General features: G+C 61.1%; 3 protein-coding genes across 26 annotated transcripts in view; 1 reads left to right on the top strand and 2 right to left on the bottom strand.

The window, feature by feature from the left end:
* The window catches only part of Col20a1 (collagen type XX alpha 1 chain), a 33,037-nt gene extending 29,230 nt beyond the window's left edge, over positions 1 to 3,807 (top strand). For 9 of the 24 annotated variants that reach the window (XM_048810659.1, XM_048810653.1, XM_048810665.1 and 6 more), the window contains 8 exons: positions 130 to 183; positions 979 to 1,050; positions 1,541 to 1,684; positions 1,785 to 1,851; positions 1,947 to 2,120; positions 2,546 to 2,623; positions 3,423 to 3,479; positions 3,609 to 3,807. In XM_048810659.1, coding sequence (XP_048666616.1) covers positions 130 to 183; positions 979 to 1,050; positions 1,541 to 1,684; positions 1,785 to 1,851; positions 1,947 to 2,120; positions 2,546 to 2,623; positions 3,423 to 3,479; positions 3,609 to 3,634 — 672 coding nt within the window. In that variant the 3' untranslated portion in view covers positions 3,635 to 3,807. Of the gene's footprint in view, positions 1 to 129; positions 184 to 978; positions 1,051 to 1,540; positions 1,685 to 1,784; positions 1,852 to 1,946; positions 2,143 to 2,545; positions 2,624 to 3,422; positions 3,480 to 3,608 lie in introns of all 24 variants that reach the window. The other 15 variants (XM_048810670.1, XM_048810666.1, XM_048810657.1 and 12 more) reach the window with 11 other exon arrangements.
* A 7,074-nt stretch (positions 3,808 to 10,881) lies between these two features.
* Chrna4 (cholinergic receptor nicotinic alpha 4 subunit) lies at positions 10,882 to 19,771 on the bottom strand. Its single transcript, XM_048810649.1, has 3 exons — positions 19,352 to 19,771; positions 16,190 to 17,564; positions 10,882 to 13,400 (listed from the first exon to the last, which is right to left on the bottom strand). The coding sequence occupies exons 2-3, from the start codon at positions 17,417 to 17,419 to the stop codon at positions 13,275 to 13,277; spliced, it is 1,356 nt and encodes a 451-aa protein (XP_048666606.1). The 5' UTR covers positions 17,420 to 17,564; positions 19,352 to 19,771; the 3' UTR covers positions 10,882 to 13,274.
* Positions 19,772 to 19,848: 77 nt separating this feature from the next.
* LOC107148013 (neuronal acetylcholine receptor subunit alpha-4) lies at positions 19,849 to 24,100 on the bottom strand. Its single transcript, XM_015492950.2, has 3 exons — positions 23,804 to 24,100; positions 22,038 to 22,082; positions 19,849 to 21,965 (listed from the first exon to the last, which is right to left on the bottom strand). The coding sequence occupies exons 1-3, from the start codon at positions 24,098 to 24,100 to the stop codon at positions 21,852 to 21,854; spliced, it is 456 nt and encodes a 151-aa protein (XP_015348436.2). The 3' UTR covers positions 19,849 to 21,851.
* Between the last annotated feature and the right edge of the window lie 1,183 nt (positions 24,101 to 25,283).

Raw genomic sequence — 25,283 nt, 5'->3', positions numbered from 1 at the left:
GCCTTGGTGTGGCTCACCTGGCGTGCAGGCTGCTGCTGCTGCTGCTGCTGCTGCTGCTGCGGGGCTGTTCCCATGGGAGGAGGTGTGGGCACAAGCCACACCCCAGCTCACCCTGCCTTTGCCCTTCAGGGAATGAGAGGACTAGAGGGACCTGCTGGCCAGCCTGGCCCCCCTGGCCCCAGGGTAGGCGTCACCTCCTCCACAAGCCCTCACCCAGAATGCTGAGGTCCTGGGAGCTGGGCAGGGCCAGTTTGGGAAGAAGGGATTGAACACTTCTGGCTCCTGACCAGGCCAACCCAAGAGGTGACCTGGAGGGGGCTTCTCTCCTGCACGAAGCAGCCACCACAGGGGCCTTCCTTACCTGTGGCAGAGATGCAGACCCACCCCCTTCTCCGCCCAACGCCACAGGACAGGGGTCACCAGGGCTCCTGGTTGGGCCTGCTAGGGATGGGTAGGCTAGGCTGGCTGTAGGAACCGGCCCCAGGCCCCCTGTCCCTCTGGGCAGACTTCCCAGCAGCCAGATCAGCAAAGGCAACCTGGGGCTCCCTGGCCTTGAAAGGACCTTCTCTCCTGGGTCGAACCTCCCAGGGGGTCTTTGCTGTGAACTCAGTGCCTGGGAGACCCCTGAGGGGCAGTCTCAGGCTAGCTGCTGAAACACTGCTGGGCTCTCCCACAAGGACCCCCTCTGTGGAGTGGTTGTCCTCCAGTTTCTGGAGTGCATCAGGGAACTGATAGACAGCTGGGTGAGGGGCACGGGGGTCTGCCTAGGCACGAGGTGAGGTTTTCCTGGGTGCCAGGTTGGGGGCAGAACTGGGCCAGTTAGGGGAAGTGTCGAAACTTGAGGGCAGGGGGGTGGAGCTAAGGGCTATGGCCTCTACCAGGCAGTGGGGCTGGGGACACCGTTGTTTGGGAGCCAGGACAGAGGTGGGCAGATTCGCTGGGGGTGCCAGCCAAACCCTGTCTTCTGCATCTCTGCAGGGCTTCCAGGGCTTGGTAGGGGCCAGGGGCACCAACGGGGAACGAGGGCCTCCAGGAGCCGTGGGGCCTACAGTAAGTTCCCACCACCCGCCAGTCAGCTGAGGGGGCTCAAGCACAGCCTGTCCAGGTGTCCAAGCTCAGGACTTCCTGTGGGAGGCTGGCCTGCTCCTCACTTGGAGCCTGTGTGCAGCCAGTGGAGCTGGGCTGGTTCTGCCCTTCCCTGGCCTTGGGGCCACAGTCAGGGAGAAGAGAACAGAGCAGCAGCCCTCTCTCAGGGGGCCCTCACCCCTGGGGAGCTGCTGCGGCCCACCTTATTTGGAGGCCGAGGCAGCCCCACAGGTCCCTTGGGAGGGCTCCAGGGCCTGGTGAGCTGGGGGAAGAGGGTGGTGGGCAGGCGCTCCAGCTCAGGCCTGCTCCAGCAGCTTCCGGTTGTTAGGGCCCCATCCCCAGCACTAAGGCCACAGCCAGGGCAGGTCCTTTGCAGCACAGTTCCAGCCCACTTGAGGACCGTCCCGCGGCAGGACAAAAAGCCCAGTTGCCTTCCCTGTGTGGCCGCTCCCAGGGTCTGGGGATTCAGCTTGGGCCACAGTGCCCAGGCACTGTCTGCACGTGTGGCACCAAGCTGCTTTCCTCTCCTGACTGCCTGTTCCCTCTGCACCTCCTGCTGCAGGGGTTGCCCGGGCCCAAAGGGGAGCAAGGAGAGAAGGTGGGTGAGGCTGAAAGCCTGGGGTCTTCAGCTCAGCTCCTGCTATTGGGCCTTCCTGGGCGGCACTAGTTGGGGTCCCAAAGCCATGTCCTCCTTCCAGGGCGAACCTCAGTCCCTGGCCACCATCTTCCAGCTGGTGAGCCAGGCCTGTGAGTCGGCCATCCAGGGTGAGTGAGCCCTACCACCCGTCCTCACCTCCTACTCATGGCCTGCCCCACCCCTCCTCCCCAGCTCCCCCTCATGGTCTGCCCCCCCTCCCCAGCACATGTGCTGAGACTGCAGTCCTCCTTCCACGGAAGCACCAGGCCCCCGATGCCCATCTTGGTGGAGGCCGTGAAGCCAGGAGGGCATGGCCCCCCAGGATCACCCAACAGGCTCAGCAAAGCCCTGCTTCCTGGAGAACAGGGGCGTGGGGGACACCACACTGAGGGCCGAGGTACTAGGTTCCCAGCCCTGAGGTAAAGTCAGGGCTGGTCCCTGGTTCTGGGGGTTTGTGCCTCTGGGGGTCTCCCCTTTGTGAGGAGTTGGCTGAATTCTGCCCTTGAACCTGACGGTGTCTCAGGGAACTGGGGGGAGCCACAGGTCCCATCTTTCCCAGGAGCTCTGAGGTCCCTCTGCTCTGGCCACAAGATAGCCCCATTTAGGGCTCAGGGACCCAAGGTGCTGCTCTCCTGAGCTTTGAGCACTCGCCTGGACCTGCTGCCCTGCCCAGGCACCCATCTTCCCTTCCACACAGAACCGTGCCATGACCTGCACCCCCATCCCACCGCTCTCACCCACCTCCCTAGCACTCCTCCCCATGTCCAGGAGCCCTCCCATGGCTACCTCAACCCTTGCTCCTGGCCCATCCCTTCCTCTCAGGTGAGCCCTCAGCCCATGGTCAGATGGGCAGCCCTGGGCTGCAGGGGAAGCAGCCTCCAGGTCCCCTGGAAGGCACAGGTGAGCCTGGGTCACAGCACTGGCCAGGGACACATCAGGAAGGCGGGCAGTGGGGTGAGGGGCACTTGGAAGGTGGGGTGGCCGCCTGGGGGGCAGGAGCACTGGGCCCTACCACCAAGGTTGATGGTGATGCTCCTGGAGTGGGAGCTGAGCACAGGCCACAGCGCAGGCAGGGGTGGGCCTCAGGAGGGGAGGCAGGGCCAACCTTGAACCCAGAGTTGGGGCAGCAGGGGTGGGGGAGCCACAGAGTGCTAATTGAAGTAGCAGGAATGAGTGGAGCCCTGGGCCTGGGAGGAGCCAGCAGTGGGAGTGGGTGGAGCCATTGGCCTGGGAGGAGCCAGGAGTGGGAGTGGGTGCAGCCGTGGGCCTGGGAGGAGCCAGGAGTGGGAGTGGGTGGAGCTGTGGGCCTGGGAGGAGCCAGGAGTGGGAGTGGGCTGGAGCCCTGGGCCTGGGAGGAGCCTGCAGTGGGAGTGGCTGGAGCCCTGGGCCTGGGAGGAGCCTGCAGTGGGAGTGGAGTCCTGACCAGGGTGAGCCCAGCTGGGAGGGTGTGCACCCAGGACACCTGGCTCCTGTGTGGAGCAGCTCCATGGAGGCCCATGGGAGGGCTCCTGGACAGGGGGAGGAGTGCTGGGGAGGTGGGTGAGAGCGGTGGGATGGGGGTGTAGGTTGTGGCACAGATGACCTCTGCCTTCCCTCAGGATGCAGGCACAAGGCAGATGAGGAGCAGGACTTTGAGTAGTGCAGATGCTAGGCAGGGGAGGGAAGCTCCTGTGGGCCCCAAGGCCTTGTTCCCTCTCAGCAGACCAACCAGAGAGTGACTCGGAGCTCTGCTCTGCCCAAGGCCCAGCAGCACCTGGTGTGTGGAGAGCCAGGACGCTGGGATTCTCGGGGAGACCAGAGCCAGGCAGACTGGGCTGCTGAGTCCTAAGCTGGGGCTCGGCTCTCCAGGGCCCCTCCCAACGGGTCTGCTCCTGTCTCCTGCCAGGACATTCCTGGTGCTGCCCCAAGTAACCCTACACCTCCCACCCCGATGGCGACATTAAGCAGAACGTGTCCTGAAGAAGCCCAGGAGAACCTCAAGAAGAACCTGGGGCAGAAGCAGAGGGAGCAGAGGCTGCGGCACATCCAGGGCCTCTCTCTGTAGCATTTCCAGGTTCAGATAAAGGCTGATTGCTTATCCATCAGCTCGAGGTGCCTGCTCATTGCTGAGGCCGGGTCTTCCCACCCCACTTTCTGGCTCACACAAAACCCGGCCAGGATTCCCACCCCGCTTCTCAGGCCTCCTCAAAGCTCATCCTGTGGCCACCCCTCACCCAAGACAGCAGATGCTCACCAACACAGTGGCCAGACGGTCGCCTAGAACTCCAGTCCCGCTGGGAGTGAAATCCAAACCCTCTGCCTGCAGCTCCAGACGTGCAGGTTTCCTGCTGTGCCCACCCATGGTCTTCACCTGCGCTGTGCCTTCTGCTGGGCTGCTCCCCAGGTGGTCGCCCCACTGCAGCGCCCTCCTCACAGCACCCCACCCCAGCCCCCGTTGCATCCAGATATGATGCCAAGGCCCTGTCTGCCTGGTCCCCCTTCTGTCCTCAGCCCAAGGAGTCCAGACCCTTATGTGAGTGGCCACCCTCACTCACCAGCCCCTGCACTGTGTTCCTGGCCTCAGGATCTCTGAGTAAGGCCACCCTTCAGCAGGGGCGCCTGGCCCTGCATTGCATTCTGCCCTGGCTTCACTACCTGTGCCCAGGCAGGGGTCTGAGAAAGTGTGGGATGAGCTCACAGCACCCTGTGCTCCATCCTGTGGCCCAGAGAGGAGACTCCCTCTTTTCCAAACCAATATTCAATAGTTAAATCTACTCTTCCCATTTGTGTAGGTAAACGAGAAAGGTACCAAAACCACAGGGGGAATCCACCTCACTGGGGGGAAATCAGAATAAAAAATTTTAAAAAGGAGCAAATAGAGACCTGATAAAAGGAATCATCTGCCAAGACTCCAGGCATGGATCTGCACGCAGCCACCAACGCGGCCCCAAAGAGCTGAAGGCAGGACAAGCTCCGGGGCCAACACTCAGTTCAGGATCACAGGGAGGACTCTCCGCTGTTCCAGTAACTGGCCAAACCTGGGGACACACTGGGAATGACAGAGGGCCCAGTGAGACGGAGGAGAGCACCCTGCACCCCACGGGAGACATGTGGCTACCAGCCGGAAGTGCCAGCTCCCACCACACGGAGATTTCTCAGATCTGTAGACAGACCAGTCACAGGGCAAGGATGCTGAGGCGGCACAAGGACGGATCTGGTCCCGAGGACAGTGAGAGCACAGAGTAGAGGAGCAGCAAAGGCGGCATCCTGGGGCAGTCATAGCTGCAGGGCCAGGGAGCAGAGATAGTCCCCAAGAGCAAGGGTGGGGTCCCTGTCCCTCAGGAAGGTCACCAGGCTGTCTGGCTACTGTCTGAGCTGACACGTCCAGGGCTTCTGCTTGGGGGCCAGAGACACAGCTGGGCCAGGCCACTCTTTTTCTTTAGTACCAGAATTAAACAGACCCAGAGGACCAAGAGGCTCTTGAAAGGCAGAGCAAGGACAGACCTTTGTCGTAAGGAATCAAGCCCAGGGTCAAGGGCACCCAGGGCCCCTGAAGAGCCCCTCAGGGCCGGGTCAGCTCAGGGATCTCAAGCCTCTGCCTGCTTCTTACTGCTGTTCCTGCTGCCCCAGTCTCAAACGTGAGCCACAGCCACCCCACAACCAGGAAATCAACTAAAATAGCAAAGGCAGCTTGGGGTCAGTCCCTGAGGCCTGCCCCTTCAGCTGGACCGCACAGCTGTTTGTGAGCAGTGAGCCCGAGCAGCTAGCCCCTCTCTGCACCCCTGACACACAAGCCACAGCTGCCCGGTCTGCTTTTTTTTTTTTTTTTTTGGTATTGGGGATTGAACCCAGGGGCACTTAACCACTGAGCCACATCCCAGCCCTTTTTATTTGTTTATTTTGAGACAGGACCTCACTGAGCTGCTTAGCACCTCGATAAATTGCTGAGGCTGGCTTTAAACTCATGATCCTCCTGCCTCAGTCTCCTGAGCCACTGGGATTACAGATGTGTGCCACTGTGCCCAGCAATACAAACATTATTAATTGTAGAAAACAAACCCTCAAGAAGCATGCATTTGTTAGGACTGTGTTTAGCTGCCTTTAATGAAATCTAAGTGGCTTGGGCCTGTCCTAAGAGCTAGAATGGAAATTTCAGGAACCCAGGCATTTGGCCATCCTCGGCATTCAGCTGCTCTTCTTTATCACACAATGGTTGCTGCTGCTCCAGAAGTTACATCCCCCTTGGGGAAAGGGGCAGGGGTCATGCCTGCCAAGCTGCCTGATCTATATTCAGAAAAATAATAGAGATAGCATGAGTTCCACCTGGGAGATAAGACTGCCACTCTCCCTGCCCAGAAGACAGGTTATCACCAACAAAATAATCAAGTGCATTGTTTGGGACTAGATGTGGCTTTACATACAGTAACCACAGAACCACAATGGCTTCAGCAAGACGGAGGCACAGGGAGGTGCTTAGGACAGCTGTGCCGCTCCCGTCCTGCCGTTCTGCTCCCTCTGCCCAGCTCCCCCTTGACTGGGGACACCTGCCCTAGTTCCAGCTGCCTGGTCACATTCAGATGGCAAGAGGGAGGAAGGGGTGGAGAGGGGCTGGCCTTGGTCCTGGAAGGACAGACCCCAGGAGGACCGCATGCTAGACTCAAGGGAACTGGGATAGGGTCTTTCCTGGTTGCAGGACAGAGGGCCTCCTGGGAGAGATCCAGGGGCTGTTCCCTGAGGTAGGAGAGGAATGGGACACGGGGTCCACCAGCAGTGCTGGCCCCAGGAGGAAGGCCCAGAAGAGGGGCCCTGGTCTTAGGAGCAGAAGGGGAATGCAGACAACCAGGGGCCCGCAGCAGTCTGCCAGCAAACCTGCCGGCCTCGATTGCACGGATGTTAAATACACAAGTCTCTAGAAAAACTCTGGACTCCCCACAGCAAGTGGCCGCTTAAGATGTCCTGGCCCTCACAAGCAGCCTCAGAGGTGCCGGAGCAGGGCTGGCACACCAGAGAGCCCAGCCTGGAGACCACCTTGAAGCAGCGGGAACCACGGGGCACAGACTCCACAAGCACACACTGTGTGCCCCTGTGTGTGTGTTCACGTGTGCCCCTGTGTGTGTGTGTCCATGTGTGCCCCTGTGTGTGTGTTCACGTGTGCCCCTGTGTGTGTGTGTCCACGTGTGCCCCTGTGTGTGTGTTCACGTGTGCCCCTGTGTGTGTGTTCACGTGTGCCCCTGTGTGTGTGTTCACGTGTGCCCCTGTGTGTGTGTTCACGTGTGCCCCTGTGTGTGTGTTCACGTGTGCCCCTGTGTGTGTGTTCACGTGTGCCCCTGTGTGTGTGTTCACGTGTGCCCCTGTGTGTGTGTTCACGTGTGCCCCTGTGTGTGTGTTCACGTGTGCCCCTGTGTGTGTGTTCACGTGTGCCCCTGTGTGTGTGTTCACGTGTGCCCCTGTGTGTGTGTTCACGTGTGCCCCTGTGTGTGTGTTCACGTGTGCCCCTGTGTGTGTGTTCACGTGTGCCCCTGTGTGTGTGTTCACGTGTGCCCCTGTGTGTGTGTTCACGTGTGCCCCTGTGTGTGTGTTCACGTGTGCCCCTGTGTGTGTGTTCACGTGTGCCCCTGTGTGTGTGTTCACGTGTGCCCCTGTGTGTGTGTTCACGTGTGCCCCTGTGTGTGTGTTCACGTGTGCCCCTGTGTGTGTGTTCACGTGTGCCTCTGTGTGTGTGTTCACGTGTGCCTCTGTGTGTGTGTGTCCACGTGTGCCCCTGTGTGTGTGTTCACGTGTGCCCGTGTGTGTGTGTTCACGTGTGCCCCTGTGTGTGTGTTCACGTGTGCACCTGTGTGTGTGTGTGTCCATGTGTGCGACCTCAGCAGCCCACCTGGCTGGAGTGGACTGATGGGTGGTGACTGCAGGTGGGCGTGGTGGGAGGTGGTCTTGGGGCTGCCCTGGAAGGCGCATCTTCCCTGCGGCCCCTTCCCCCCTCTCTCTGCTTCCTGGCTGCCGTGGAGGGGGCAGCTCCCCTCTGCTGGGCCCCTCCCCCTTGGCGTGCACCCTGGGCCCAGAGCCCTGGACTGGGCCATCTGTGGACTGAGGCCTCTGAAACCATCAGCTGAAACCCTAAATGAGCTTTCCCTCCTCTAGGTGGTTTTGTTGGGCCTTATGGTCACATCGAGGAAAAAGCTGACCAACACAGGCCCCGAGAGCCACAGAGGATGGACTTCCAACGCGCCCTTCATTTCTCTTGCGCAGAGCCCAGAGGGCCACACCGGGAGCCCCAGCAGGGCAGAAGCAGGGCAGGGAGCAGAAAGGGCGACAACCTCACGTGCCGAGCACACAGAGTTGTACCCAGATCACACCCCAGAGAACGGGCAGGAGACACCCCGAGGCCCCGGAGCTGCCAGCTGTGACGCCCCAAGTCCCCTTTGCAAGCCCTCTGGAGGAAGGATTCTGTCAAAAGAGAAAGCCATCAAATATGCGGCAGAATCCCCTGGTAGAACAAAGCCACGCCAAGTTCCAGGTGGTAGAGTGACTGAGCTGCCACCCTGGACCACGCAGGTAGAGGAGCTCGGCTGTCCTGCTGCCTGGCGCACCAGGGCCACGTCTGGAGGAGGGTGGGGGCAGTTATGCTGCAGGCCAACTTAGTGAGTTCCTGAAAAACAAGCATGTGTTAAGTTAGCAGCCCACGGAGAATAAAAGAAAGTTCGACTTATTCTTGTTGTGTTAGCACTGGGGACTGAACCCAGGCGCTCTACCACTGAGCCGCACCCCAATCCCTTTTGCTTTTTGTTTTGAGATAGGGTCTTTCTGAGTTGCTGAGGCCGGCCTGGATTCTGAGATCCTCCTGCCTCAGCTCCCAGGTCACGATGCCCACAGCAGTGCATCACCGCTTGCGGCTTTGGTGGGATTTCATAAAGATAAAAGCAGGCTGTCCCAAGAGACCCAGCAACACGAGGCATTTACCCAAAGGACAAACGCAGACATCCACCCAGAAACTCTTGCATGAGCGTCCACAAGGGCTGTCCGCGACAGACGCTGGACATGATCCAGTGTCACCAAGGTGAGTGGATCAAATGCACCTGGGGCTGAACCAAGGCTCAGCCGCAGGAGCCACACAGAGCAGCATGCTAGTTGGGGGTAATTCTAAGGCACAGAGTATGTGACAGAGATCAGGGCACACACCTGGTCTGGCTGCGAAGAGGCAGGAGGAGCTCGCAGGGGAAGGACACCCTGGCAGGCCGGCAGTTATGTCCCCAGATCTCCCTGCACACCCCACAGAGCTGGGGAAGAGGGGACAGCAGGGAAGACAGATCCTGCCATCAGACCAGAGGGGAGTGGGAAGGGCCACTCTTGTCAGATACACCAGGCCTCGAGACATGGCACGTTGTGGCAGCAAGGGAGGCATCGAGGGGCAAGCCACCAAGGGACGATCAGGCCTGAGTGGACACGACAGCCCTACAGTGACATGATGATATGACGGGGACACAATGGCCCTAGATGGACATGAGAGCCCTATCTGGACACTGCTGGGCTTCCAAGTGTGAAGCAGACACACTGGAAAGAGAAGTCGAGTTACAAGGCTACCCCGGGACACAGCTCCACAGTCACCTTGGGGACGTCAACCCTCCCCTCCAGAATCCATAGAGAAAGCAGACATAAAATCCACAAGGACGGAGAGGACCTGAGCACACTGTCACCTGGCTGACCTGGTCAGCACTTCTAGAACATTCCCCCACACAACACAAGACCTGTTGACCATCAGAGCACGCACATGCAGGGAGTGAAAGCAGGAAGCCAAGTGCAGAAGGGTCAGCTCAAACTGCTGCCTTCAACCTGGAATTAAGGGACAAGTGGGAAACTGCAGATGATGGGAATGAGCACCTGACACCCTCACGGGGGATGCCCAACCTCATGAGCAGCTGGAGAAGTGTGGTTTGGGCCACAGAGAGGAGAGCAGCATCTAACACACCGGCCAAGTCAAGATGCCTTGGTGTAGACGGGACCCCTGGCATCCTGGTCAAACGAGGCTCTCGCACAAACCCTGGAAGTGGGTCTGGTAGCCACTGCTGCCCTGACCACATGCACCTCTACAGCTGAGCCATCTGCCCTGTGCACACCCCAACCTGTTCACAGTCGCACTGTGCAGGCACCCAAAGCAACCACCCCCATGTGCTTTGGCAGGGTGGGCAGATAACGCGGAGCCGCCCACAGGAGCACCTGCAGACCGCAGAAGCCCAGGAGGTTGAGGAAGGGAGGCCGGGCTCAAGAGCACACTGCGAGGGACTCCAGGTAAGCTGGCCGAGGCAGGCTGGCCTGGGGAGGGCTGGTGGGCAGGATCCCCGGTGCTGTCTGTCACGCATGCAGGTCCTTCAGCCGTGCAACCACGGCCACGCTCTGTCTGAATGGCAGGCAAATGCCAAGAAATGCCAGCCAGGATTAGGGTTCTGAAGCTTCCACTGGGGACGGTGGAGTGTAAATGGCACGTCTGTGGAGAGCGCTCTGCATATCTCCAAAACAAGCACAAACCCAGGTCAAACCGCAGCTGCCAGGCGCACACCCATGGCAGTGTGTGTCCCACTGTGGGTCGAGATGTCGCCACAGTGATGTCACTGGCTGCAACCAGCAGTTCTCTACAGATTAAAACAGAGGCGGCACCAAAGCCAGGGAGTGCCCTCAGTCGCTGTGTGTCTCCATGCTAATGACACACTCTGGCCAGACACAGGAGCTGTGGCTCGCTGGGCCACTGCTCTGCCCAGCGTGGAGGCCAGCGTCACTCAAGGACATCAGCTGCTGCTTTCCCTGAGAGGAGGGGTCCCCGTGTCTGGCAGGGACACGAGGAGCACCAGGCCTGTTAGGAGGCTGGAAAGCCGAGGGAAGGCCGAGGGAAGGCTGAGGCTGCTCTGGGGTCTCCGAAGAAGACCAGGCTGGGCGGACGAACAGTGTGTGGTGGACCAGTCCGACTGCTTCGGGCAGGACTTGGGCTCTGGGCAAAGCAGGGCAGGGAGCCTGGGCCTGGTGTGGTGTCTGGTGAGGAGGCAGGGCAGGCCCCGCAGCGCCGTCTGCGTACCCTGGAGTCAGCCGGCCCCAGGGGGCAGCCTGGGTCTGGAAGGCCCCCAGGATGCAAGGGCACCAGAGGGTAAGAGGATGGACACAGACGTGTGAATACACCACCTGGACAAGCTCACACTCACAGCAGCCGCAGCTGAAGACAAAGGCCAGAAAAGGCTCCATTTATTCAGACAGAAGAGGCTCCGCGACTAAGAACCCACACACACCACAGCAGTGGGCAAGGACACCCCACGACCCCTTCATCCCACGCCGGGCAGAGAAGCCAGTCAGGGCGTGACCCCTGCCACAGCATCTGGGAGCACAGACTCTGGCGGGCAGGCAGGAGCCCGCTGCCCAGGGAGGGCAGGACCTGGTGGTGATGCCCATCGAGGGTCTGGGGTGGCGCCGTCCCATTCCTTAAAGCTGAGTGACTTGAAGGCCTGGGACCATGCACTTGCCACGGGCAGACTTCACCTCAGTCACAAGTCAACACTGCAGACAAATGCACGCAGTGTCACAGTCGGCTCTGTGGGGACAGGACTGCTCTTTTCTCTCCCGGATTCTCTGGTGGCAGAAGGGTTGTCCTGGCAGGAGTGTCCCAGACGCTCCCCTCTCCTGTCCCAGAAAAGAGCATCCACAGCTGCCCTGCCCAGGGGCTCTGCAGCTGCCCTCACATCTGGCAGCTGGATCCGCTTATGTAACCATGTCCTGAGGCCCTGAGCTCTGCACCCGCCACCCTCCTCCAAGGCCGGGCCCCCAGTCCCTGTGCGAGCTCGGCGACCTGGGTCTCTCCCAACATCCTGGGCTCCAGCTGAGGATGTGAAGGCATAAGAGAATAAGACAGCCCACGGAACCAGTGCAGACCCAGGTTGCCAGGTGGGGTCCTCATGCCTGGGACACGGGTGGCCTGGGATGCCTAAGATGGCACTCAGGCCTCTGCATCCACTCCTGGGCCCACAACCTGGGATCTTCCACTGAGGTCCCCTCCACAAAGGCACTGGCAGGGGTGACTGACAGCCCTGTGCTCAGCCCTGCAGGTTTGCCTGTGGGTGGGGGTGGGTGATGCCACGTCCCTCATCCTGATGTCACTCTCCCAGCTTTCAGCTAGGACCAGAAAACGCCACTGTGGCAGCAGCTGTGTCTGCTAGACCTGCTGTGTGGCCCTAGGGGCCCCCAGATGCTCCCTCAGTCCTCAGGCACCTCCCCCAGGACACTCCAGGGACACAGCTCTGAGACCCAGAGACAAGATGGCTGAGGGCGCTAGTGGGCACAGGGCTGCCCACTGGCAAGGCCATGCCTGGAGTGGGGACCAGGATGGCTCAGCTGTAGGGGATACATGTGGTCGCCATGAGTGCCTCTTCCCCTCACCAAGAGGTGAACCCCGGGCCACCTGGTGCTACCTGGGGGGAGCAAGCCTCAGCTCCCCCACCACCTCTGGGGCAAGGTGGACAGCTGGTTAGGTCCTACTTGGCCTATGACCTCAGAGAACCAGCTAGAAGGCCCCAGCCTCTCAGGGAGCCCAGGGAGGCCATCCCCACTGCATGGCTCAGGGCCTTTCTCCTGGACCCACCAGCCAAGGGTCCAGTTTCAGGGTGAGCTGTGCTTGGGGTAGCCTCGCCACAGCAACTATGACAGGAAGCCCCTCCTAGAGTCTGTAGGTCTCAGAGGGCCTCCTGGGCTGTGCAGAGACAGAAACCTCAGGGTACTGGGGAAGAACCCGGGGCCGGGACCAGGGGCCTGGACGCTGCGAGGTCTCCTCATGGTTCTGGAAAATCCCCCAACACAAGTGCCTTCTAGGGTTGGGGCTTGCTGGGTCCTTGGGACACTCACTAGACCCTATGACCTGGCAGGGGGATGGCTGGATTCCTGGCCAGGGGCCTCACTGTGGGGGCCGCACCTGATACCCCTCCAGTGGAACTGTGCACGCGGTGCCTCTGCGAGACCTCGCAGCATGGTGCTGGGTTCTCCCTAACTCACAGACCAGCACAGTGCAGCCAGCTGGGGCCTCTATGGGCACGAGACCAGAGCGTCTGCTCTGCCTGGACTGGCAGGTGAGCAGGCCTGGGTCCTGGGGGACAGGGAGTGGCCAGGGAAGATGCAGGGGGGGGGATGCCTGAATGCCAGGTCTCACAGGCCTGGGGCCACTTGGGGCTGAAAGGGGACAAAGCCTCATGGCCCTGTGGGACAGGTGGGATGGCTGCCACTGCTGAGACGCAGACACACCCGGCCATCTGCAGATCAGGAGGCTTCCAGGTCACCTGTGCTGGGGATGCATTCATAGAGCTCTGCCCGTGACACCACCCTGTGGATGGAACAACCACATTCCAGCCCCTGCCCCAGGACCACCTGACCAAAACCAGCACCCAGGCTTCTGACTCCCCAGGGGCCATGTCTCCAAGCCATCTGACAGAAGGGACAGGAGTTGGGGGACAAGTGACCAGCAGCATAGCCCCATAGAGTGGGAGGACCAGGGAGGAGCAGGCCCAGCCCTACACATCCTGCAGGAGCCTGGGCCTTGCTGGCTCTGTCCCTAGATCATGCCGGCCAGCCAGGGTGGCAAGAAGAGGCCCACGGTGCCCAGCAGGCAGACGATGATGAACATCCAAAGGAAGATGCGATCGATGACCATGGCCACGTACTTCCAGTCCTCCCTCACCTGCAAACACAGACACAGGGTCACTCTAGCCCCTGCCCTCGGCCTCACGGGAAACAAGAGAAGCTTCAGAACCATGGGCCCCAAGTGGCAGTCCTGTCTCCCCTCAGGTGCACACGTGCACTGAGGTGACACGGGGAAGGAGCACACCTTAGCCACGCCCCTGATAGCCAGGGAACTTAAGGACTCCATTCCACCCACAGTGGCTGCTGCAGGGGTCAGGTGGGAAGAGGCCCCGAGGGCAGGCTGGATATCTGCAGAGTGCATCACAGGCGCTCATGTGGAAGCAGAGGGTGTCCTGTGCTGCACAGGAGGCAGGTCCACCTGGAGTCCCCGGCTGACCTGACCTGAGCCCAGGAGACCAAGTGGAGCGCACTGTGGAGGAAAGCAGGGTCCAGCTTCCTGGGGGACTCTATCCTACATCCGGGGGGAGCGATGGAGGCTTAGTCTATCCCCATGTGCAGATGGTGAAAGCAGGGCCCGAGAGGGGCCACCCACAAAGCCAGCTGCACAGGGCGAGGGCCAGGAGCATGCCGGGCAATAGGTCTGATCACTAAGAACCCCCACACTGAGCCACACGGTGGAGGAGGGCCTAAAAACAAGGACCGAGGCCTGACCATCCACACCTGCCCTCCTACTCTAGGCCAGTGCTCACATCCTGGCACAACTGGGCTGGGCAGTGTTGCTGGGCGACAGTTCATGGAGGTGGTGGAAGGGATCTGAAGCAAGTGGCTGAAAACAGCAAGCATCATAAACCATACCAGGTATGTCCACCTGCAGCTACTCGGCCTCACCCGGACTGGCCCATAACAAGGACACTGAGACGTGAGCGGCCAAGGGAGAGCCACGGTCACACCTCTGTGAGAGTGGACCCCAGCCCCTGCCTCTGCCAGGACTGATGCAGCACACCCCCCCCACACACACCAGCAGACCACTGGGACCAAAGGCTCAGGGGAGAGTGCTGCACTGGCCTGGCCAGATCTGGAGTTAACTGGTCACTCTTGAGACAGCCTCAAGCAGCCCTGAGGCACCCAGGCAGCTGCTGCCCATGCTGCTGCCCTGTCCCTGGCTTCACTGTCCCCCTGTGTGGACAGTCAGGTACCTGGGAGTTCCTGGTAGCCCCAGGCTTGATAGGAGCTGCCTTTGGGCCATGAGTAGGTGACCTGGGCCAGCAGGCCTGTCTGTGCCTGAGTGGCCAGAAGAGGACATGGTCCAGGCTCAACCAGCTGAGGGGGTGAGTGGGCCTGGGTGGAGTTTAGTTTCCTCATTTTGGGGCATCTGTCCTGATTTATCAAAGCAATTACAGGTATCCTGATGGTTTAAAGGCCCGATGGCCATGTTTGCTGGTGGAAAACCTCAGAAGGAGCAGAGTCACTGTTAAATAAGCCCCACAGGACGCCTGTTCCAGGAAGCTGGGCCGCAGCCCCGCAGGCTGCCTTCCCAACAGGCCAGAACTGCCCCTCTCTGTGCCTGTGCCCAGCCAGCCTGAGGACGAAGCAGACCACAGCTCCCTGCTGGCCAGGCCATCCTGTGAGGTCAGCTTTGCTCTCCCAGACCCAGAACCAGGTCAGGCAGCCAGAACAGCCGGCAGCTGGGCAGCGGAGGAGGGGAGGCCTGCCGCTCCAGTCCCGGGACTGTGGAAAGAGCTCGTCTCCCAAGATTTTGTTTGAATTTCTGCTGGCATTAGCCACTCCTCAGAACCCACCCCCCATTAGCCACTCCTCAGAACCCACCCCCATTGGCCACTCCTCAGAACCCACCCCCATTGGCCACTCCTCAGAACCCACCCCCATTGGCCACTCCTCAGAACCCACCCCCATTGGCCACTCCTCAGAACCCACCCNAGTAGCCCATTGGCCACTCCTCAGAACCCACCCCCCACATCTCTTATTTCCATAGCTTCAGCCAAATGTGGCCCCGGTCCGGCCTCTGCCCAGGCAAGTCTTTGCAACCTGGAACTCTTCAGAGTCCCTGGAATGATGTCACGGCTCCTTAGGGCCAGAGGTGGCTCTGAGGGCAGCAGGACATGTCTCCTTTCCAGGCCACTCAGCTCCAGGGAGACAGTTCAGATGAAGCCTGGGCCAGGCAGGCCCTCCACTGAGGAAGGAGGTCCGGCAGCCGAAAAGATCAGGGTCCTCAGGAGGGACAGCAGTGTCAGGGACAGTGGCAGGTGCCTGTCCAGGGCGAGGTCAATGCAAAGGACAGATGCTGACAGTGGAGGCCCCAGGATTCCCTCTGGCCTGTCCCTGACTCTGGGCTCTGTCTGAGCCCCGCTGGCAGGCAGTTTGAGATGCAGGAGCAGTCCTCTGGGACCCACACGACCCCAGGTCGTGACTTGACCCAGGACTTGACCCAGGCCCTGGAGACCCTCATGGGTGGCAGGCAGGCAAATGCCATAGGGAAAGAGAGGGTGCCCTGGAGGCCCTCAGAGACCCCAACGCAGAGGAGCGCGTGTGCTGGAGCGGCCTGCTGGTGGCTGCCCCTCACCCACCCGCCAGGCTCATGAGTCCCAGCACCCAAATGGAGCCTGGGCCACTGTGCACCAGCTGCTCTGGGCCACCTGCCCTGCTGGGCCCTGGCTCATCTCAGGGACCTCCAGGACTCTGGACAAAATCCATGCTGTGTGCCCCAAACAGAGCAGCCACAATCTGCACCATCTGCCAGAAACAGAGGGAGACTACTCATCCCACATGGGCCAGGGGACCTCACACACGTGGGCAAGGGGACCCCAGACACCCTCACACACATGGGTCAGGGGACCTCACAACAGCCAGGTTGGGACAAAGGCTTACCGAGAAATCTGTGTCTTCTGCCTTCAGGTGGTCAGCAATGTACTGGACGCCCTCCACTGCCCGAGTCAGGGCTGGTGACAGGGGCAGGTGCCGGGGTGGCACTGCAGTGCTGTGGGCCTTGAGCACAGTGACTGGGGACACCACAGAGGGATCCTTCTTGCATGTACATTTGCATGGAGAAAGCTGGTCTGGAGGTGGGAGCTCGGCTGAGTGGGCCTTCAGGGAGGACAGGGAGCCAGCCATCTGGCCATCAGCCTGGGAGGCCGCACCATCTCGGGGAACACAGTATTGGATGCTCCGAGACCGGCACCGGATGCCACCCTCTTCTGCTTCGTGGGGGCTGGACATGTGCTGGACACTCAAGGACCTGGCTTTGGTGAGCCTTGGGGCCCCAGGGCTGTTGAGTGGGTGACAGGGACCTGGCGAGGGGCGTGGGCTGGCCTTCTCGGCCTCCAAGGGCTGTGGAGCAGGAACCTGGCTGGAGGGTGACTTGCAGGCAGGCTGGGGTTCAGGTGTGTCCAGGGGGACACAGAAGGACAGGGCAGGTGACGGTCCCTGGCTGTGCACACCACTTAGGATGCTGGGCTCCCCTTCGGGCTCCGGCCAGAATCGCGGGGCATTGGCTATCTTGTGCATGGACTCAATGAGCCGCCGGCAGTTGTCCTTGACCACAGATGGCCGCTTCATGAAGAGAAGGCGGGGCACAATGTCCAGGAAGACCCTGCGCACCCAGGCGGGCATGCTGTGTGTGCGTGGTGAGCGGTGGTGCACGTTGAGCACGAAGACAGTGATGACGATGGACAATGTGACGAAGATCATGGTGAAGAGCAGGTACTCGCCGATGAGCGGGATGACCAGCGAGGTGGACGGGATGATCTCGGTGATGAGCAGCAGGAAGACGGTCAGCGAGAGCAGCACAGAGATGCACAGCGTGACCTTCTCGCCGCAGTCGGAGGGCAGGTAGAAGACCAGCACGGTCAGGCAGGAGATGAGCAGGCAGGGGATGATGAGGTTGATGGTGTAGAAGAGCGGCAGCCGGCGGATGACGAAGGCGTAGGTGATGTCGGGGTACACCTCGGCGCAGCACTCGTACTTCCTGGTGTTGTAGGTGCCCACGGCGTCCACGATGACCCACTCCCCGCTCTCCCAGAAGTCCAGCTGGTCCACACGGCTGTGCATGCTCACCAGGTCGATCTTGGCCTTGTCGTACGTCCAGGACCCGAACTTCATGGTGCAGTTCTGCTGGTCGAAGGGGAAGAAGGTGACGTCGATGCTGCAGGAGCTCTTGTAGATGGCGGGGGGCGTCCACTGCACCCGCCCGTCGTGGAACAGGTGGGCCTTGGTAAGGTGGGTGACTGCAAAGTCTCCATCCGCACTGGGCAGGAAGAGAGAAGAGTGAGGCCTGTTCACACCCACCCTCGCACCTGCTGCACTCATGGGCGCTCCTGCAGAGCCAGCCAGCCGAGCCCATGGCCCTGGGCCGTCACCCACCTGTGTGCCTCAGTTGACCACCTGAGCAGAGATAGCACATGGTTTTGAGAACTCAGAGGGATGAACTGGGCCTGGCCCAGGGGCTGGGGCCAGTCCCTCAGCTTTCTCTCTTGGGGCTCTGGGTATCTCCAGGCTCCTGTACCTCTGAGGGGGCCAGGATGCCCCAGGGCCTCACCGTTCAAAGCATGGGGGGAGTTTCTTGCCCTGCCTTCCCCTCCCCTCCCCTAGGCCTCGTGAGCACCAAGAGGAGGAGCAGACTCCTAACCTCCTTGGTCCTGGAGGAGGCACAGTCCTGAAGTGCACTAGCAGGTAGCCTGAAGGCCCCGCAGGACGCAGGACCCGGCTGTCCACTGTGCATGGGAGCTTGCATGTCTCCAGGAAAGAGCGAGTGGTCCCCTGGGCCTGTCCCAGGAGGACAGGCAGCCACTGGACTGAAGGCTGGCCCCACCCAGTGCACACTGGCTGCCTGGCTGAAGAGCCTGTGAGGACGCGTGGCCGAGCAGCTGCTCAACAGGGCCCTCTGGGGATGGACGGTTTTGCCTCTGCCCACTGTGTCTGTGCTGAGGACCATGGACACGGGAACAGCTTCTGAAGCACCCTTGGGAGAGTGTATAAGCACCTCCTGGGGCTAAGGCCTTGTCCCCCTGCTGGCCCCTGCTCTGGGCTGGCACCACACTCAGGGTGGTGCCTGGTTTCACCTCTGCCACAGATGGCCAAGCAGGGGTGCTCTTTCTCCTGTTAGCCGAGGGACTTAGCTGCCATCTCCCTGAAGGTGAGGATGACACTGTGGCCCCAGAGGCAAGGATGGTGCCTCAAACTGCGGGGGACAACCCAGGAGCTGAACACAAACTCAAGCTGCTGACTTGGGGGTCAATGTCTGATGGCCAGCCTCTGCCTCTGATGCTTCAGGGGACATTGGTGTGTTGTCCATAGGCCGGGGTTGATGGAGGAGGAAGGGGATGCTGTCCCTCCCTCCAGCCCCTTTCTGTGGCTGGCAGAGCTCCCAGTCCTGGCCCCCGGCTTCAGGGACAGTGATGCCTGTTTGGACATGGCAACCAGGGCACCCAGGCAAGCAGCCCCCACAAAGCCCCTCCCTGCTCCTGGGGTAGCCCCACTTGACTCCAAGGTTCTCCCTGAAGCCAGATGTGGTCCTGGAGCAAAGGCCCCAGCCCACATGTCTCTTGTCTTGGGTAACCTGTCTGCCAGACCTCTATTTCCCCCAGGGCCCAGGTCTCCTGCAGAGGGAAAGCAATGCCTGAGCCCCTCTGGGCAGTCCCTGCCAGCCTGGGCTCAGAAATGCTAATGGAGACCTCATTGTACTCTTGGCGAGCCCTCTGGCCCTGAGTAACCCCCACTGAGGGCACCTAAGGAGGCAAAGGAGGCGCAGCCCTGAGCCTCAGGCCCTGTGTGTTCCTTCACCTGCTTTGTCCCCAGGGCCCAGCTTGAAGGACAGGGCTTCCCAAGGTCCACGGGCAGCAAGGGCTCGGCTTCTCTGAGCCTCATCTGGCAGCTGGCCCTGCACCCCTAGCTAGCACCATCAGGTTCTGACCAGTTTGAGGCTCTGAAAGCCTCCTGGGACCCGTAGGCCCCTTCCCTTCGTGTGCCACCCATGCTGGTGCAAGGTCCTCAAAGTGGCAGGACTAGAGCCCACCTCTGAACCCGCAGACTCACCTGGGACCAGCACCTGGCTCCTCTCACCGCGTTCCTGTGCTGCAGGAGGAGACGCCACAGCAGCTCCACACGCATCCCAATGAGGCCTCCCAGCCAGGAATGGCCTGGCGTCTGCGTGAACACCCCCACACCCCCGGCGGCACAGGGTGGATCTTGCTGCACATCCCAGCCCTTGTGGAATCAGGCTTGGGTCTGCTTCTTTCTGTCCCCATCTCACCCCAAATCAGAGCCTCACCCTTTTGAGGCACAAATTAGAATATTCTCCCACAGTGAGCGGATCCTTTTCAGCAGACGTTCTGCAGGAGGGTGTGAGTGGAAGGCTGCGGCGCCAGCTCTGGGCTTCCCCACACTCGGGGACGGCAGCTGCCCTTGGCCTTGCAGCAGGACAGGACTGGCAGCCACAGCCTGGCTCATTCGCCCCAGCTGCACCCCGCTGCTCTGCCCACCCTGCCCAGCCCAGCTCACACCGGGGAGCTTGTGAGGAGAATCAGCCTGCTGGGGCCACCCTGGCCTTGCTATCGCGGTGGCATCCACAGGCATTTACTGCGTGGCTCCCTGAGGAAGGAGAGGGTGTGCAGGGGCGGCAGGGGCGCCCGTCTCCTCCAGTCCTGGCTCTGGGACACAACCCCCCTGAAGCCCTCAGCTGAGGGTGAGCTGCTTCCTTCCAACCACAAGTGCAGAGCACTGGCCACAGAGGCCGAGGGCAGACCCCCTCAGGAGCAGAGGCCAGCTGTGGGCAGGACAGAGCAGGCTCTCAGAGCAAACTGTCAGCACCCTCAGAGGCCTTTCCTAGGCCAGCTGGGCACCCTGCAGGTCCCAGGCCTACACCCCACCCGGCACCTCAGATGTCCCAGGAAGCCTGAGGGGTACCGGTATTTGGGCCGGACCATCCGACCATGGCCTGTTCTGGACTTGCCACAGGCCAGAAGCCGGAGAAGGGGGTCCTGGGTCAGCTCCAGGGGTAGGGGCCATGCCTTGAGACTGCACTTGAGAGGCCAAGCAAGACCCTCTGCCCTTCTGCCCAGTACCACATCAGGGACTTCTAGGCTCCTGCCCCAAAGGACCCTTCTTAAGGAAGCCCCAAGTAGACAAGGACACCAATTGAGGGGCTCCTGAGCCTACAGAAGAGCTAGGGTCTTCTCCTGCCCAGCAGTGGCACTGGCCACCTAGCCAATAATTGCTAGATGCCCCTAGAAAAAGGCCTCCTTGGTGGCTTTGGTCAGATCTCAGGGTCAGCCACTACTCTAGGGTCCTTTCTGCCCTCGCCCATCCTCAAATCCTGTCCAGAGAAAGCCTCGGCACAGAGAGGCCGGTTCTACCCCACTGTCTCCATGAGTCCTGGCAGGGAAGACAGCAGGTGACCTGAGGAGGTGGTCTCCTGAGCCCTGTTCTGGGGGATCTGGTCCTGGGCTGTTACAGGTTCCCAGACCTATGTGTCTGCCTGGCCCAGTCCCACCCAGGGGATTTCTCAGGCTTCCTGCTCTACAAATGTCCCCATGGGTCAGACAGGCTGTCCCAGGCAGACTTGGTCCCAGGGGTGGGGTCAGGGCTGGATGTGGCCCCCAGAAAGGCCCGGTGACGGGGGTGACTTCCAGGCCCGAAGTTCAAACTGGGCAATGCTCAGGACAGAGAGTCCATCCCGAGGGAAGAGTAATGACCACCACCCTCCCCTCACTGCCTCCCATGAGGCATCTGGAAGACCATCCAGAGCCCCTTCACACACCAACGCCGCAGCCATTACTGGACTCCATTAGCAGGAGGAGGAGCCCAATCATTCTTAGTCAAATAGGAACGTTTGTAGGTCAGACAGACACCCTGGGGCCTGGACGGGGCTGTGGGCAGATGGTCGGGACCAGGGGGTGGAGGGGCTTCCATTGGCTTTATTTGTAAGTGTTGCAGGAACTGCCACCCTGCCTGGCCAGAGCCCCAGGCTGGGGAACCATCCCCGGGTGGATTCAGATAAAATTGATCAAACACAGCAGGGTTGCCCCAGTTCAGGGACCAGGGTCCCCAGAGAAGCCCACAGAAGTGCTCTGGAGGCCACTCCCTGCCACGACCGTCCCTGGAAAGCCACCCTGGCTTCCAAGCACAGCAAACTGTCCACGTGAGACTTTGGCTCAGCTTCCCCGGGCCGGAGCACAGGCTAGGGGCTGGGGGCTGGGACGGGTAGAGGCTGTGCTAGCCTCCCCACCCCTTCCGGAGCACCCTGCTGCCTCACCTTCCTCCAGAGGCAGAGTGCATGGGGGACGGGTGCAGGGCAGGGCCACAGCAGCCTGACGCAGAGCACCCTGGAGTCTGGGCCCATCGCTGGGGCAGGGAGTCCAACCTCCCTGCCCTTGGGGGAGACACTGACTGGAAGCAGGAAGAGGCCACCAGATCCCAGGGCCGTGTGGGTGGACGGTGGCCCCGGTTCAGTCAGCCACACTCAGGCCCGGCCCTGACCCCTTGGCTCCAAGCTTCCCTGTGCTGCCAGCCCAACCTGACCTGCCAGGCCCTGGGCTCACTTGTTGTACAGGACAATGTCCGGCCTCCAGATGAGCTCAGAAGGGATGCGGATGGAGGTGACGTTCTCGTAGTCCCTGGGGTCCCAGCGCAGCTTGTAGTCGTGCCACTCCTGCAAGGACAGAGGGAGCAGGGTGAGGGGGGCTCCGAGGACAGGGTGGGGCGGGCGGCCCTCCCCACTTACCTGCTTCACCCACACGTTCGTGGTCATCATCTGGTTCTTCTCATCCTACGGCACAAGCAGGAAGGAGTTTGAGGTCCCTCAGGGACAGGACACCTCTCTCTAGTCCCAGCCACAGCACACACTGGCCAGGGCTAGACCTCAGGAAGGAGTGAGCACCTTATCCCTGGAGGCAACCAAGCTCAGGATGGTGGCCTGAGGGGACTCAGGATGGGGGACAGGCCCCTAGGCTTTCCTGAAGGAAACTGGGCACAAGCTTGTCGGACCTCATTGCCCCCCAGTGTTTTGATGGGCTCCAGGCTGCTCGTAGGTGAGCCCTGCCACCCATGTCACTCCCTGTCACTCACTGGACAGGTCACCCAGCTGCCCAAGCCAGTCCCTTCCCTGGCAGGACACTGAGGGGTGGGTGGGATGTGGAGCAGAGCGCATATCCCAAGGCCTGGCCTCAGTGCACCTGCCGCCCTGCGTTGCCCGCCAACCTCATCCCCACACATCCTGGCAGTGTCCCAGGAGCCTGGGAGTGGGCAGACAGCTTGCCCCATGGCACTGGGTGCTCCTCCACAGTCCTGGGAAGAACTCCCCAGTGGCTGGGCAGGACCCTCCTGTCACACAGTGTCAGTCCCCAGGTTCCCCTGGGACCCAGAGATGTATCCCTGCACTCGCTGGCACATTTCACGAGAACTCAGCACAAACCTCTGGGGACTCTGCAGCCTACTCTGCACTGTGCCAGGCAAGCTCACACACAAGCCCACCCCACCCAGACTAAGACCCCAAACAAGACACCCCCAGCAATCACACACGAAGGGCACAGGTGGGCTGGGGCCAGGTGGGGCACCATACCCCAGCACCTGGGGGGCATGCACAGCAGGCAGACACAGGCACCCCTCCACCCACGGAGGGCCGTGGCCTCAACCAGTACCCTCGGGTCAGCACATGTGTGTGCAGTTCATGAGCATCTCAGCTCCAGGGCAGACAGCAGGGCTGGGCCATGTCCCCTGCTGGAGACTTGGCCTGGGTGGACTCTGGGCCTCAAGGTCTCCTGGGCAAACTGGAGGTACTGGGCTGCAAGGGACAGTGGCATGACCCCAACAAGCCTGGCAGGAGATAAGGCAGTGGTTACAGACCAGGAGTCTTGTGCATCCTGCCCCAGCCCTGGCTGAGCCCCAGCCAGGGACACTGCAGGAGGCATTTGAGGGCCAGTGCCAGGACACCTGAGGGTGGAGGTCTCAGTGCTGGCTCTGAACAGGGACAAGGGTCTCCAGGTACTGTGCATGTCCCATGCAGCCTGGGCTCCCTCACACGTCCAGACCCTGTCATGCTCCCCACTCGGCCTGGTATGCCACAGCTGCCCTCAGTGAGTCAGGACAGCACACCGGGTGGCAGAAGGCAGCCCCTCCCTCACCAGCAGACACAAGGCCGATCCTGGCAGGCTTGGGCCAGGCTTGTGGGATGCTGCACCCCTGCTGCAGACGTCTCCCCCTCCCCAGATTCAGGCTCCATCCAGGCTGTTCAAAGCCACCAGGCCAATTTGCCTCAAGATGGGTCCCACCCCAACTAGCTAGGCCTGGCTGGGAAATACTGGGCATGCAGCTGGGCACCTCTGCCTGGCAGAGTTCCTGGGCCTCCTGCTGCACACCTGTCTGGCTAGGACACTCTCTCCAAATGCTCCTCCCACACAGAGTCCTTGGGCTTTGGACCATGTGGAGCTGTTCCACCAGCTGTGGCCAGACACGGTCATCCATGTGTGATGGCCAGGCCCCTATACCTACCACGTCAATGAGCTGGGCAATGGATAGGCCAAAGCGGACCAGGACCACATCTGAGATGTTGGCCACCGGGCGGGACCACTTGTTGTAGCCAGAGAAGAGTGCCTTCAGGAGCCGCTCCTCCGCATGGGCCCGGGTCTCTGCAGGCCTGCTCACTGCAGGGAGAGGCAGGCGAGTGGCCAGGGGCAGGAGCAGGCGGCGGCCATCCAGGCTGTCCTCCATCCTCAGGCCAGCCCCTCCCCCCATGTCCTCTGCCTTCCATCCCTCACGGTCACCTCCCACCTCAGCACCCTTGCACATGCTGCCCTCTGGCCTGGGCTGCCCCTGCCCCTGGATGTAAATATCCCTTCCTGTAGGAAGCCTCTTCCAGGCCACTCAGTCTGGGTCAGGTCTTCTTGACCCTGCATCTCACTGATTTGGGTATTCTCCCTAGCTGACCGTGACTTCAGAGGGAAAGCCTGTATCTCCAGTGACCAGCAGAGACAAAGGGCAGGGGCAGAAAGCAGCATAGCAGGTGGGAGCGAGGACTTGGGGGCCAGAAGGGGCAGGGAGAGGCAGGAAGCAAGGCCAGGATCCGCCCCCCACCCAGGAGAGCTTGCTTCCAGAGGCTGCAAGGATCACAGTTGTGGCTCAGAAGGAGCTGTGTTCTGAGGTCTGGGGGGGGGGGGGGGGGTCGGTGCCCACCCTGAAACCAAGCCTGGCCCCTGGGGGCTGTGGGCAACCGGTGTTCTCGCACAGGGATACCCTGGGTGAGTCCTAACTCTGCATCCTGGGGAGGGGTCCCTCATTCAGTCCTCCTTTCCCCTTCTCCTCTCCCCAGGTGGTCTGGGGGCCTCCCTGCCTCCCCTGGGTGGCTGCATTTTGGAGGGGGTTGGGGAGAGGGAGGAGAGACCCTTGCTTCCTGTTGGATCTTGCTTACCTGAGACTCAGCAGCAGGTTCCTAGGAGGCTTAGATGCTAGGGATCTCCCACTTCTAGACCCCTTGGGACCCTTGCCTCTGGCCCAGAGTATCATTCCCTAATCTTGTTCTTCCTGGTCTCTTTGACCAGTAAAGTGCAGACCGCTTTTCACCAAGAGGCCAGGGGGTTAAATTGCCTATATTCCCTCCTGAATGGGATGGGGTGCATGGCTGCCCAGAGGATGGGAAGGGAGGGAGGTGGAGAGAGCCTGCAGGAGCAGAAAAGGTGGTGTGGGGGCCCCAAGTGCAGAGGCCACCGCTGACCCCCAAGCAAGAAGAAGACATGCGTGGGTGCGTGGTCTGCAGGGAATTTTGGCCGGATGGATGCACCCCTGCGCTCCATCTCTGTCCAAGTTGGAGGTTCTAGGTCCAGCTCCGGAAATGCTGCGGGAACCCCCACATACCCACCCCAAACCCCTCTCGGCATTTGCGGGAGGTTGACTCCTTCCGCGCCAGGGCTCAGCCTGCGCCGCAGGACAGCCCATGCCTCTCCCGGGTAATGGGAGGGGGGGGTCTCAGCTGTCT

Source organism: Marmota marmota, unplaced genomic scaffold (assembly GCF_001458135.2).
Source record: "Marmota marmota marmota unplaced genomic scaffold, marMar, whole genome shotgun sequence".
NCBI lineage: Eukaryota > Metazoa > Chordata > Mammalia > Rodentia > Sciuridae > Marmota > Marmota marmota.
The sequence above is the reverse complement of the archived record's forward strand: the minus strand, read 5'-3'. Positions and strand labels throughout refer to the sequence as shown.

What these genes read in the sequence shown, in the direction of transcription:
- Chrna4 (XM_048810649.1), bottom strand. Translation starts at nt 17,419, where the DNA reads ATGAAGTTCGGGTCCTGGACGTACGACAAGGCCAAGATCGACCTGGTG. An exon ending in CAGAAGACACAGATTTCTCG is followed by an intron (nt 13,401 to 16,189) that starts GTAAGCCTTTGT and finishes CTGTGTTTGCAG; the next exon opens with GTGAGGGAGGACTGGAAGTA.
- LOC107148013 (XM_015492950.2), bottom strand. Translation starts at nt 24,100, where the DNA reads ATGTGCAAGGGTGCTGAGGTGGGAGGTGACCGTGAGGGATGGAAGGCA. An exon ending in TTGCCCAGCTCATTGACGTG is followed by an intron (nt 22,083 to 23,803) that starts GTAGGTATAGGG and finishes CTTGTGCCGTAG; the next exon opens with GATGAGAAGAACCAGATGAT. An exon ending in CGAACGTGTGGGTGAAGCAG is followed by an intron (nt 21,966 to 22,037) that starts GTAAGTGGGGAG and finishes CTGTCCTTGCAG; the next exon opens with GAGTGGCACGACTACAAGCT.